General features: G+C 38.0%; 1 protein-coding gene across 5 annotated transcripts in view; it reads right to left on the bottom strand.

Annotated features, from left to right (window-relative positions):
• MYO9A (myosin IXA) overlaps positions 1–14,216 on the bottom strand; it is a 224,388-nt gene that overhangs the window by 23,209 nt on the left and 186,963 nt on the right. For all 5 annotated transcript variants that reach the window (XM_056128796.1, XM_056128797.1, XM_056128798.1 and 2 more), the window contains 7 exons: positions 13,593–13,640; positions 12,832–12,943; positions 10,312–10,373; positions 4,800–4,992; positions 2,413–2,541; positions 1,646–1,751; positions 608–739 (listed from right to left, as the gene is read on the bottom strand). In XM_056128796.1, coding sequence (XP_055984771.1) covers positions 608–739; positions 1,646–1,751; positions 2,413–2,541; positions 4,800–4,992; positions 10,312–10,373; positions 12,832–12,943; positions 13,593–13,640 — 782 coding nt within the window. The remainder of the gene's footprint in view (positions 1–607; positions 740–1,645; positions 1,752–2,412; positions 2,542–4,799; positions 4,993–10,311; positions 10,374–12,831; positions 12,944–13,592; positions 13,641–14,216) is intronic.

The raw sequence follows: 14,216 nt of genomic DNA, 5'->3' as shown, positions 1-14,216 counted from the left end.
ACGGGTGTTTCATTGTATAACTGAGGCTTAAACCTGAAAGCTTTGTAACTGCTCTCATGGTGATTCCATAAATAAAATTATAAAAAATGAAAAAAAAAATAGTAATGTGGAGTTCATGCCCAATTCAATCAGCCTAATCAGTGGCTGAATAAACAGCAGTACTCCTACATAAAAAAAAAAAAAAATCATGGTTCACAATTTTTGTTAAATTTTAGAATACATGTGAAGCATGTTTATAAATCCCAATGCCCAGTTCACATCTTAGACTAATTAAATCTGATTTTGGGAGGAATGGAACACAAACATCAATTTTTTTTTAAAGTCCCCTTTGCAGTAAAATGATGAACCACCACTCTAGAAAGAAAGCAGACCTGAACATCAAAACAGGGTAAAGGTGAAATATATGCACACTAAAGTACTAAGACCTAAGGAAATAGAGTTATAGAACTATAATTATACTGGATTATAGGAAGTTAAAAATTAAGAACAATCTGAACTTTTAAAGTCATTTACTATGCTTAACATTTACTATGCTTAACAGGCTAATGTGACCACACTGACTCAGAAGTCACTGGAGTCCTACAAAGGTGACGGTTACTGTCCTTACGTGGTGGTTTTACTGATGTCCTGCACACTCTGTAGTGGATCAATGGTGTCCGGGCAGCGAAGAATGCAGGGAGCAAACACAATGGCCAAAGCATTAGCAGACATTCGATTAGTGTCTTCCTGTAGAGCAATTCTAAAGAACAAAAAGACCAAGTGAAATGAAGATAGAAAGGAAGGTAGGCAAAAAAGATGACAGAAAATCACATCAAGTGTAGGGAAACACTGGAGACTTTCCCCACAGCAGTCCTGCTTCTGGAAAATATACTTTCCCCTCTATTCCTTCTTTGAGGCAATATAGGCAGTGGCTCAGGGGAACCATCATTTCAAGAATGTATCTAAAGAATGCAGAGTAGATATTTCCAGGTAATTTCACACTTACATACTTATACACGGGGCTGGAGCGATAGCACAGAGCTTTTGCCTTGCACGAGGCTGACCCAGGCTGACTCCAGTTGGATTCCTCCACCCCTCTCGGAGAGCCCGGCAAGCTACCGAGAGTATTGCGCCTGCACAGCAGAGTCTGTCAAGTTACCCGTGATGTATTCGACATGCCAAAAACAGTAACAAGAAGTCTCACAATAGAGACATTACTGGTGCCCACTCGAGCAAATCGATAAACAATGGGAGGACAGTGCTACAGTGCTATACTTATACAAAAAAGAAAAAGAGACTTTCTTCTTAACTATCAATGATATTTACATTCATAGTGAGAGACTGTCTTTTGGTCCACTTCTGAGCACCATGTGACCCCTTTTTACTATGGTCTACGTATTGTCAGTAGATATATATCCTTTCTAGCCCAGGAATTAGCAGGCTATGCCATGCAGTACTATCATGAGGCTAAAACTGTTCCATGAATCAGAGGCACAGAAGCACTTGGTATGTAGTTCAACTCAGCCAAGATTTCTTCTCTGAGGAATCACACATTTGAGGCACTAAATTTATAAATCTTTTAAAAAATCTGTCTTTCAATAAAGGAGGTTTTCATCTCTCTTCATCCAAGAGAAATTATAACCAGTCCGTTGCTTCTTAAAGTTACCTGACTAGATGAAATATAAGGCGTTCCAGGGTATTGAGATGAGTTCGGGAGAGCTGGTCAATCACAGAGTACACACCACGGATTGTCTCCTTCCTCTCTTGAAGACCTAACGAAAGTTAATAGTAGGAAATAAGACTGAAGAGCTCCTGCTTCAATCTTCTTCTGGGATGAACACAGATAAGCAGGCATGGATAGCTCTATGGTTTCAGAAAAGTCATGCCTCTTCTAAAAGCAACTCAAAGCTTTCTTCCACTATCAGTAAGACCATTCCTACAGGAAAGGTTATTTTGGGGGGTCTGGGTATATTAAATTTCCACGTGAATTAACAGAAGAATCACTCCAAAAGTAATCTACCAAATCATATCAAATTATAATATTCTACTTTTAGAAGAAAAACTATAGCACTAATCTCCCTTTAAGTTTTATGTTCATTGAGAACTATGCTGAGGTTTTTTTTTGGGGGGGGCATGGTAAGGAATATTTTTATTCTGAAATACAGAGGCCCAAAGAGGAAACACATTTACTATTCACCACTTCAGTTCAGTTGCCTTTATAATTTCTCCAGGTTCATTATATCTTATTTCATAATGTTCAGTTCAGACCTCAAAGTTTTAATCATTTCCATTTTTTGAGCTCAACTATACTGAGTTTTAATTGGTAGTTCAACAATCTGTGATTATAGTCAGACAATAAAGATATTTTAATTTTCTTTCAGTACTTTCAGTACTTCCTGGGCCTTTCCTTGATCCCAGAAAGCCCACGCTTACCCATAGCTCGTAGAAATTCCTCATAGAGTTCGAAGGTCATGAGTGGATTGGGTAAATCCCGAAGCCATTGTTTGAATACACTTGCAATGACATGTATGTTATAGTCATCTAGGTTAACACTTTCAGCATCTATTTAAAGATGAGAGTTAGATAAGAAAGCAACAACTTACAAAGAGATTCCAATAACTTACTTTAGATACCATTACACCCAAAGCCTTTATGTTTTTAAATTAACATAACATTTAATTCTATGCTTTGAAACTATACTCCTAATTGTGATAAAGGAACAGGTTTTGTTTATAGTAGTTTTAGTAGGCTGTTGAAGGCTAATAGATGTGTAAAATATCACATATTTTCATGGGAACATATTGTTAAATTTCTTTTGCTGAATCCTTGATTTCAATATCTGCACTTAACTTATAGATTAGTCTGTGAATTATACTTTGAGCAGCAATGCTTTAGATAACAAATACAAAAAGAATAAAAGAAAATTTTCTGAAAGTAAAGTTGATTTTAAAACAGTCTTAGAATGAAAAGGAGAGTAGTAACTGAAGAATGCAAAGAAAACATTACATTACTTTGTTTCATTTATAAACTCTCTAAAGTTACACATGATTGGCAAGGTATAAGATAAAAGATATTTCACTTGTGCTAACTCAAGATATAAAAGAAAAATTGGTAATTATATCTAACCTGGAGAAGTTTAACACTCTGGTAGAACAGAACTGTCTGCATAAGTTTCACCTGGAATTTTCTGGTTTTTTTCTATGCTAATTCATTTTTTACTTGTTCAGTTAAAAACAAAAAAAGGGGCCAGAGCATAGTATAGTGGGTAGGATGTTTGCCTTGTACACAGCTGACCCCAAGTTCAATCCCTTGTATCACAAATGGTCAACCGAGCACCACCAGGAGTGATTCCTGAGTGTAGAGCCAGGAGAAACCCCTGAGCATCACTGGGTGTGATCCAAAAAGCCAAATAAATAAAATCAAACAAAAAAAGCTGATCAAATAAACAAAGGCACTAGAAAGAAAAAGTATGTGGGTAAGTTCTTGGCAACAGAGACAAGCATTATACCTAAGTATATTTCAAAAACATTTAGTATAGTGGGTAAGGCACTTGCCTTGCATGTGGCAAACCAGGGATCAATCCCTAATACCCCATATGGTTTCCCTTGCTTCACCAGGAGTGATCCCTGAGCACAGCCAGAAGTAAGTCCTATGTATTGCTAGGTGTGGCCCCCCCCCCCCAAAAAAAAAGATCTACTCCTTTGTAATAATGTAAAGAGAATTTAAGAATAAACCCAAAGTCAAACCATTGAATGTATTCCAGTACTGAGGACAGAGCTCTCTACACAGACACATGCCAATCTAAGCAAGAAGATACACTAAAGAGAGAAACACTTAGAATATTACAGCTACTGTAGCACTGTCCTCCCGTTGTATCCAGCGGGCACCAGTAAGATCTCTATTGTGAGACTTGATATTACCGTTTTTGGCATACTGAATACCCATGGGGAGCTTGCCAGGCTCTGCTGTGTGAACGGAATACTCTTAGTAGCTTGCTGGGCTCTCTAAGAGGGATGGAGGAATAGAACCCGAGTCTGCTTCATGCAAGGCAAATGCCCTACAGGCAATAATTTTGATTATATATTCAGAAGATTTCGGGATAAATCTCAGCTTGTTCACTCATTAGTACATAGTTTATTTTTCTTTTTCATTAGTCTTTAGGCAGATTCTCTGTAGGTCTCAATTTCTTTATCTGCTAGTAGGGACAATAATCCCTAATTCACAGGATGTTCAAATAACATTAGACCAGTGTCCCATATCAACAACAGCTCATTACTTAATTTCCTGGAATCTAATTTTTTTAAAGATTATCGATACCACCAGCTGGAGCGATAGCACAGCAGGTAGGGTATCTGCCTTGCACGTACCCGACCTGCTTTCAATTCCTCCGCCCCTCTTGGAGAGCCCGGCAAGCTACCAAGAGTATCCCGCCTGCATGGCAAAGCCAGGCAAGCTATATGTGACATATTTGATATGCCAAAAACAGTAACAACAAGTCTCACGATGGAGATGTTACTGGTGCCCGCTCGAGCAAATCGATGAACAACGGGAGGACGGTGCTACAATGCTACTGATACCACAATCTCACCAGATCAAAAAAAATTATTAAGTAAGATCTGTCTGAAGTACTATTGATACTTTATATAAGTAACACTCTGTTTCTGAACTGACCAGATAATAACAAAAATACTTCAGAAAGCCACAAGATGAAAAACAAGCAACAGAGATAGACTGCATTCTACTAATTGCAATAAAATCTTTAAAATATAGAATGAACCATTTGAAAGTATTTGGTCTTGATTCAGAGAGCACTACCATACCTGTATCGAGACCTTGTCGAAGCTCCTTTATTTTGTTAGTTGAACCAGACTTCCGGTAAATACCCTCTGTATAAAGTCCATGCATTTCAATGTAGTTTATAAGCTTTTCTACAACTAAAGGAACTGTTCTGTCTTCACTGGTCAAACGGGACAGTTCAACCCCAAATTGTCGAGATGATTGTTCTGGATCATACTAAATGGAAGATAATTTTGGTTATCAAATATATTCACACATCTTTAAATACAGTTAATCAATTCTTTAAGAGGAACTATCCCCCAGCCCCTGTTACATTTTATGATCATATTTTTGATTATTTTTCTTTCCTTTATGTCCTTTGCATAGTTCATTTTTTTTCCAGATAGGGGATTATTTTTTTAAAATTTTTATTAGTGAAACACCATGAGGTACAGTTGTAGACTTGCAAATTTTTGTGCTTGGGTTTTAGTTATACAATGATCGAGTACCCATCCCTCCACCAGTGCCCATTCTCCACCACCATGGATCCCAGTATCCCTCCCACCCCCCATCCCCCCATCCCTCCCTGCCTCTGAGGCAGGGCATTCCCTTTTGTTCTCTCTCTCCTTTTGGGTACTGTGGTTTGCAAAAGAGGCACTGAGTGGCAGTCATGTTCGGTCTATAGTCTACTTTCAGCATGCATATCCCATCCTGGGAGGATCCTCCCAACACCCTTTATTTGGTGCGCCCTTCTCTATCTGAGCTTTATGAGCATATTTTTGGAGGGAAAACAAACTGGTTAATCCTGAGAGTATAACACGCATGCATACCTTAGACCAGAAAGATTGTACAGTTTGCCTTGCACACAGCTGACCCAGCTTCAATCCCCGGTACCACACATCAGGAGTAATCCCTGAGCCAGGGCCAGGAAAAAGCCCTTAGCCCAAACACCAAATTAAATAAATAAAAATAAAAAGCTTATTTAGTGGGTGTCAATTTCAATCCTCTCCCACTAGGTATTGCCCCATAAAGTGATGGCTCTGAGAATAAAGGCAGAATGCCTGCCCTGATAAAAATCTACTCATAGGGGACCAGGAGAGAGCACAGAACTTACGGCATTTAACTAGCATGCAAACAAGCCCTGGCATCACATCATCAGGCCTTTGCAGTGAAGTGCGGGCCCAGTTGATCAAGATACATCAGTAGGCGCCTGGGCTTCCTGAGCATTATTCGGGGGCCACCCCCACTGCCCCCTCAAAATAATCTCTTCATGGAAATGTGAAGATTTAGGCAAAGTACAAAGAAAAGGGACTATGTACACTTAAACATTTACCAAGTACTATTAGAAAAATGTCTGGTTTAACAAGAATTAAAAATGTGAAAAACAAAACAAAAACCTTGTATCTACTGGCAGTAACACTGGTTTATGACATGACATAGTTTTAGGTGTATGCCGTCTGTGTACATAACATTCTCTTTGCAACTGCAAGTCCTTATCTTAACATGGCACCTTCCGTACTGAAAATGATGTTCTTGACAAATATCTGAAGCATAATAAAGGAGGTGAGAAAACTACTAAAATATTTTTAGATGTGACAGGGACAAATGGAGACGTTACTGGCGCCCGCTCGAGCAAATCGACAATTAACGGGAAGTCAAGTGATCAAGTGACATTATTTATTAAAAAAATATAAAGTGTCTGGCCAATATTATCTTTCCTTTAAAAGCGTTCACCTGCGGACAGAGCAATAGTACAGTGGGTACAGCCATTCACCTTGCACAAGGCCGACCCAGGTTCAATCCCCAGCATCTCATATGGTCCCTCAAGCAATGTCAGGAGTAATTCCTGAGTGCAGAGTCAGGAGTAACCCCTGAGCATCGCTGGGTGTGACCCAAAAAGTAAAATAAATAAATAAATAATAATAATAATGCAGCCAGACTTTAATAATAAAAGCATTCACCCTGTACTCTGGTGGACAGTGAAAACAAGGAATTGATAATCTTAATCAAAGTAAGGAATAGTTCAAAGCTAATTTGCATTTAAAAAAAATCAGTCTATCAATAATTCATCCTTTTCCAAGATATGTTTTTGCAATTCTCAATACCCTCAGACTCTAGGGTATTGGCCATGGTCCTTCACCAAAGATGGATCCAATTTTTCTCTCCTTTGCACCAGAAGACCACAAGAGACTTTAACCTGCTTTTCTGTTGAACCAATTCCTTAGCCTTTTACCTGTGCAGCACAGGAATTCAGAAAACAAAACAAGGAGAAAAACTCTGAGTTTCTGGTTTAAGGTCTGTGTTTGTCTTGACTGTGGCCTCTTAAGAACTGACAGTCCTAAACCCTAGGCTTTGTATAAAATTTTTATCAGAGTTTTGCTGATCTCTCTTTTAAATATGGCCCTCTGCTTAGAATCTTATTTCTTCCCCCATAATAAAACTGATAAATTCTTAAGAAGGGAAAATCCTCTTGTACAGATTCATCAGTCTGAAATTCTTTTCTCTTTAGGATATAGCCCCGGAGGGCCAATTTATCTAAGTAGCTATTTAATAACTCAGCAAGAGAACTTTTCAGTTGTTCTCATCTTGAATATTATTCTGTCACAGTTATTTTATCTTAGTTGGCGAATTAATTCTGTCCTAAATTTATTGTATTTTTAAATCCTGAATTGAATTTCTTTGTATATTTTACTATCATTTATGTACAATTTGCAAATTTCTTACTTCATACATGGTGGTAAATAAACAACATGATATGAAAATATTTCACTAAAGTTCATATTTGCAGAATATTGCTATATTGTCAGTGTGACAGATAAAATGTAATCATACAACAATAAAAACTTGAAATTTTTCAAAAATAATTGTTCTGCAGTGTAAGATACTAGTGTTCAGCATCTTTTAGCTCTCTGTTCATGTATGCAAGTAAAAATATGCAAAAACACCAATTCGGGGGTGTTGCTGTTTAAATTAAATATCTTTAATAACATTTACTGTTTGGAGACTGCTCCTAGTGAGACTACGGTCATTTAAGGAAATAGGAAATCTATAAAGTGTTTTTGATAGGCAGTTTTTTTTTTAGTTATATTAAGGTTTAATCGCTGGGTACGATACACAGGCCACAGTTCTTTCTACTTGCCCTCTTGAAGTACTTTTTTTTTTTTAAATATTTTTTAATTTGCTCGAGCGGGCCCAGTAACGTCTCCATTGGAGATTTTGTTGTTACTGTGTCTGGCATATCGAATACTCTCGGTAGCTTGCCGGGCTCTCCGAGAGGGGCGGAGGAATCGAACTCGGGTCGGCCATGTTGGCCGCTTGTAAGGCGAACGCCCTACCCGCTGTGCTATTTAATAGTGAGACATCATGAGGTACAGTTGCAGACCCACACATCTTTGTGCCTGGGTTTCAACTACACAACGATCAAATACCCATCCCTCCACCGGTGCCATTTCCCACCACCACGGATCCCAGTATCCCTCCCACCCCCTATCCCCCCTCCCACCCTGCCTCTGTGGCAGGGCATTCCCTTTTGTTCTCTCTCTCTCTCTCTCTCTCTCTCTCTCTCTCTCTCTCTCTCTCTCTCTCTCTCTCTCTCCTTTTGGGTCCTCTGGTTTGCAAGAGAGGCATTGAGTGGCAATCATGTTTGGTCTATAGTCTACTTTCAGCATGCTTCTCCCATCCTGGGAGGATCCTCCCAACACCTTTATTTGGTGTTCCCCTCTTTATCTGAGCTCCCTTTTCCCCTAGTATGTGTGGTTGGCCTCCAAGTCATGGAGTAAAATTCCTGGTACTAATCTCGGCCATTCTTGGGCATTAGTTTCCTATTTTGTTACTTTATGTTCCCCAGATGAATGCAATCTTTCTATGTCTATCCCTTTCTTTCTGAGTCATTTCACTTAACATGATACTTTCCATGTAGTACCACTTGTATGTAAATTTCGTGACTTCTCTTTTCTAACAGCTACATAGTACTCCATTGTGTAAATGTACCAAAGTTTCTTTAACCTGTCATCTGTTCTCGGGCACTCAGGTTTTTTCCAGATTCTGGCTATTGTAAAGAGTGCTGCAATGAACAAACAATTGCAGATGTCACTTCGACTATACATTTTTGCCTCTCTGGGATATATTCCCAGGAGTGGTACTGCTGGATCAAATGGGAGATCAAATTCTAATTTTTTGAGAATCGTCCATACTGTTTTCCAAAAGGGCTGTACCAGTCGGCATTCCCACCAACAGTGAAGGAGTATCCCTTTCTCACCACATCCACGCCAGCACCGGTTGCTTTTGTTCTTGTAGATATGGGCCAGTCTCTGTGGTGTGAAATGATATCTCATTGTGGTTTTGATCTGCATCTCCCTGATGATTAATGATGTGGAACATTTTCTCATGTGCCTTTTAGCCATTTGGATTTCTTCTTTGAGAAAGTTTCTGTTCATTTCGCTGCCCCATTTTTTGATGGGGTTATATGTTTTCTTCTTATGGAGTTCAACCAGTACTTTGTATATCCTTGATATCAACCCCTTGTCGGATGTGTATTCGGCAAATATCCTTTTCCATTCTGTAGACTGTCTTTGTATTTTGGTCACTGTTTCTTTTGAGGTGCAGAAGCTTCTTAGTTTAAGATAGTCCCATTTGTCTATCTCTGTTTTCACTTGCTTGGCCAGTGGTGTGACATCTTTGAAGACACCATTAGCTTCTATGTCATGGAGGGTTTTGCCAACTTTTTCCTCAATGTACCTTATACATTCCGGTCTGATGTTGAGGTCTTTAATCCACTTAGATCTTACTTTTGTACATGGAGTTAGGCAGAGACCTGAGCCCATTTTTTGCATGTAGCTGTCCAGTTTTGCCAGCATAATTTGTTAAAGAGGCTTTCCCTGCTCCACTTCACTTTTCTTGCCCCCTTATTGAAGATTAGATGCTCGTAGGCTTGGGGGAGATGTCAGTATATTCAACCCTGTTCCATTGGTCTACAGCTCTGCCTTTGTTCCAGTACCATGCTGTTTTAATTATTACTGGATAGGCAGTGTTTTTAATAAATTATTTTGCTATAAAATCACTAGTTTTACAGCTCTCATAAAGTAAAGGTAAAGTAAAGTAAAGGCCCTCCCGTTGATTATCGATTTGCTCGAGCGGGCCCAGTAACGTCTCCATTGGAGACTTTGTTGTTACTGTGTTTGGCATATTGAATACGTCACGGGGAGCTTGCCAGGCTCTGCCGTGGGGGCGAGATACTCTCAGTAGCTTGCAGGGCTCTCCGAGAGGGGCGGAGGAATCAAACTCGGGTTGGCCATGTTGGCTGCATGCAAGGCAAACGCCCTACCGCTGTGCTATAGGTAAATCATTTCAATTATGCTTCCTTCCCTAAATATATGCTAGATTATTACAAAACAAATTCATTTTACAATCACAGTACAAACTGTGACCTGTGATCAAAATGTTTTTAAAAATCACTGCTCTATAAAAATGAAGAGATTTTGATATCTTTCTAACTCAAAGGACAAAAAGATCACAAAAAGATCTGTTATTCGTCATGTATGAATAATAACTTCTTACCTTTTTGGAGCATTTGGCTGTAGTTTTCAAACAGCACTTCTTATGGCAAGCATACTTGCATACTACAACACAGATTAAGAACACAGCATTTTAAAGTGTACACCAATGACAAAAATTCAACAAGCTTAGAACATTATTCTAGACATAATTTTTTAAAAATATGAGACTGATGTAATATGTTCAAATGCATGCACACATAAATATTTTATATTGTATCAGAATGAAAAGACTAATTCATTCTATTTGGAAAAAATAAGATAAAAATGCCAATAAATTCTAACATTTATGAGAAAGATTTTAATTCTTTCAAGACTGTCCTGCCACATTCCAGGAGAATAGCTATTTAATTAAAAAAATTAAGATTTTTTGGTCTGGAGAGATAGTATAGCAGATTGGGCACTTGCCTTCCACACAGCCAACCTGGGTTTAATCCCTAGCAGCCCATATCCCCATGAGGCCTGCCAGGAGTGACCCAAGTGCAGAGCCAGGAGTAAGCCCTGAGCACTACCAGATATGACCCCAAAACAAAACAAACAAAAGAAAAAAAACTTAGAGCTTGTGTTTTCCCAATATATCTGTTCTACAACTTGCTATAAAGTACCAACCAACCCAATGGATAAAAAAGGCATTATAAAAAGGCACTATACAAGATCTTTATAGAAATAAAAAGAACTTTGGTAGTACATGAAGATCATTAAAATGTCTTAATTATTATAATGAAAGTATAGAATAGATCTTTGAAGAACCAGAGCATAAATAATATTCATGATGGGGTCAGAGAAATAGTATAACAAGTAAGGTGCTTCTTTACAAGTGGCCAATCCAGGCTAAATCCCCGGTGCCCCATATGGTCCCTTGAGCCCACTGGGAATTGATTTCTGAGCACAGAGTCAGGGGTAAGCCAGATTCCTTCCCCACACCCCCCATCAAAAAAAAAAAGAATATCAGTGTGCAGAATGTGATGATTGAAAAGATGAGATAATTTCCTGGAATAAGATAGAACAGAGTACCTAAAGAGTGGAAGGATGAGAAATAGCACACTGAACATCTTTTCACAAGCAGTGTTCAAAGCTCCTTCCATGATTTTTGTTTGCCTTTTTAATTAAGGCAATATTATATAAGACTGTAAATGTTTAGGTGTATAATTTTTAAATACATGGTCCATTGGACGTCCTTCCTGCTATGACCTCCCTTCCCCATCCCTTCCTCTTATCATCTCAATCCTTGATTAGGAAGTGCTTGTAAGTTCCATTTTCAAGTTATAGAAAAAATGATATCAATAGGAATAGGAATAACCTATAGGAATCAGACTACTCAAAACAATCAAGTATATAGAAAACATTCTATTGTTACTAACTTTTTAGATTACTGATAATAAAAAGAAAGCTACTCCTGAATAATAAAACAAGTGAAAATACATAACAGTGATGCTGAGTTTGTTATAGCAACCATGACTTTTATACTTGTTACCACACAGAATCTAGCCCTTCCTATTAATAGTCCCCTACATTAAATTATAGCTCACTGGTAAACAAAGTTTCACAGAATTACTAAATGCACCAGAGCAGATATGTCTAATGATAGGAATAGTTCTCTAACATGTCAAACAAGATTATCTACAGTCTACCCATTTGAGGATTTACATATTCCAAAGAAATACAATAGAAAAAAAGTCATAATCTAATAATTTGTTCATTAATTCATCTATCCATTTATGTAGGTCCATCTATCTAATAAATATTTACTCAGTTTAAAATACACAAACTTATGTGTAACATAGATTTTTTTTTTTATTTTTTTTTGCTTTTTGGGTCACAACCGGCGATGCACAGGGGTTATTCCTGGCTCATGCACTCAGGAATTACTCCAGGCAGGGCTCATGGGACGATATGGGGTGCTCGGAACCAAACCTGGGTCAGCCGTGTGCAGGGCAAATGCCCTACCCACTGTGCTATCACTCCAGCCCTGAGACATAAGTTTCTTTACAGTGCACACACTCAATGGTAATTGAGTAATATGAAAACAAATAAATACTTAATATCATTGTGGCAATGATGACTCCAAAAATCACTAGATAATTTGAAAATAGTTTTTATTTGTTTCTGGGCTATACCCAGTAGAGCTCTGGGCTTACTCCTGGCTATGTTTTCATGGATCAGTCCTAGCAGGGTTCAGGGGACCATATGGGGTTCTAGTCAACTCAGATAGGTCATGTGTAAGGCAAATGCCCTACCTGCCGCACTATCTCTCTAGCCCCAAAGAGAAAAAAAATTAAAGAAAAAAGTGACATGGAATTAGTAGAATAAGGAAATATCTGAATAGAGAAAACCAAGGAGAGAGTATTTTAGATAAAGCAGCAGATCAAAATATCTGGTCTGGCTGGAGATTGTAGGTGGAAAAGAGTATAAAAAGAGATGAGGCTGAAATAATCAGGGCGTGAGAATTTAGTTCTGTAAGTTAAAGAAGATAACAAGAAACTCAAGGAAACAAAAATGTCATATAGTTTAAAAAATTCCTTACATTTACAAACAGAAGCTCGATCCATTATCCATATCAAAGAAGAACAGTATTCACAGTATGTAGGAATGCTATATTGTGTAGCCTTAAAGATGTGACCATTATGCTCTTCCACCTGAATGAAAAAAAAGTAGACATTTAGGTTAAAGCCAACTTAGTAAATACTAACATCAGTCTAGGGAAATTCAAATCATATTCTGTAGCTACTGTAGCACAGTCCTCCCATTGTTCATCAATTTGCTCGAGTGGGCCCAGTAACATCTCCACTGTGAACTTGTTGTTACTGTGTTTGGCATATCGAATATGTCACGGGTAGCTTGCCAGGCTTTGCCGTGCAGGCTAGATAATCTCGATCGCTTGCCGGGCTCTTCGAGAGGGGTGGAGGAATTGAACCTGGGTCGGTCGGGTTGGCCACATGTAAGGCAAACACCCTACCACTGTGCTATCATATGGAATGACAGGCATAGATGATTATCCTGGACAGGCATAGATGATTATCCTCTGTTTAGCTCATAAATCATTTCATTAAATATCCACAGAAATACTGTGTGATATGATTCAGACTGCTGGTCTAAATTAATACTTTATAAGATAAAAGATTAATCTTGGGTTTTCCTTGAACGCGGTTGACCCAGGTTTGATCCCCGGCCTCCCATATGGTCCCCCCCCAAGCACTGCAGGAGTAACTCCTGTGTGCAGAGCCAGGAGCAACCCCTAAGCATCACTGGGTATGACCCAAAAAGAAAAAAAAAGATTAAACTTACTAAATCTGTTTCTTTTTTCCTTCTTTTCTTTCTTTCTGCTTTTGGCACCTAATAAGAGAAGAAATCAGAAATAGTAATATAATAAAGACTAACATACTTTCTTATATTTTTGAAAATACCAAGTTTTTTCAATATATAAAGTAGCACATCTTTATTCTTCAAGAAGATCTGTTCACTATCTCACAGTGATTTAATTAAAAAGTAAAACAGAAAAAAAAAAAGAAGAGTTGTTCATTGCTAATAAGCAAATGTGAGAAAAATGTTAAGTTTGGTAAAAACCGGTGTTCATAAAAGCAATAGGTTAACTACTACTCTTTAAATCTCAGAAGTTATTCTACAGTAACTAAAATGATCCTCATTCCATTTTTCCATTATTTTGCCTCTAAAAACCATCCCATAATTAAATGTAAAAAGTATCATTTAGAACATGGACAGTCCCTTTATATAAGACATTTCCTAATAATATAAAGTTCATTTCCAAAGTTAACCTTCCAAAAGTACCAATCTCATAAAAATATACTTTTGCATAATGTAAGATCTTAACCTAAACCTAGACCAAAAGAACCTTCAAGGATATATTTATATCTGACTACTTCAAAATAACTAAACATGATATATAAGCCT

Source organism: Sorex fumeus, unplaced genomic scaffold (assembly GCF_029834395.1).
Source record: "Sorex fumeus unplaced genomic scaffold, SorFum_2.1 ptg000067l, whole genome shotgun sequence".
NCBI lineage: Eukaryota > Metazoa > Chordata > Mammalia > Eulipotyphla > Soricidae > Sorex > Sorex fumeus.
This window is presented reverse-complemented; position numbering and strand designations above follow the sequence as displayed.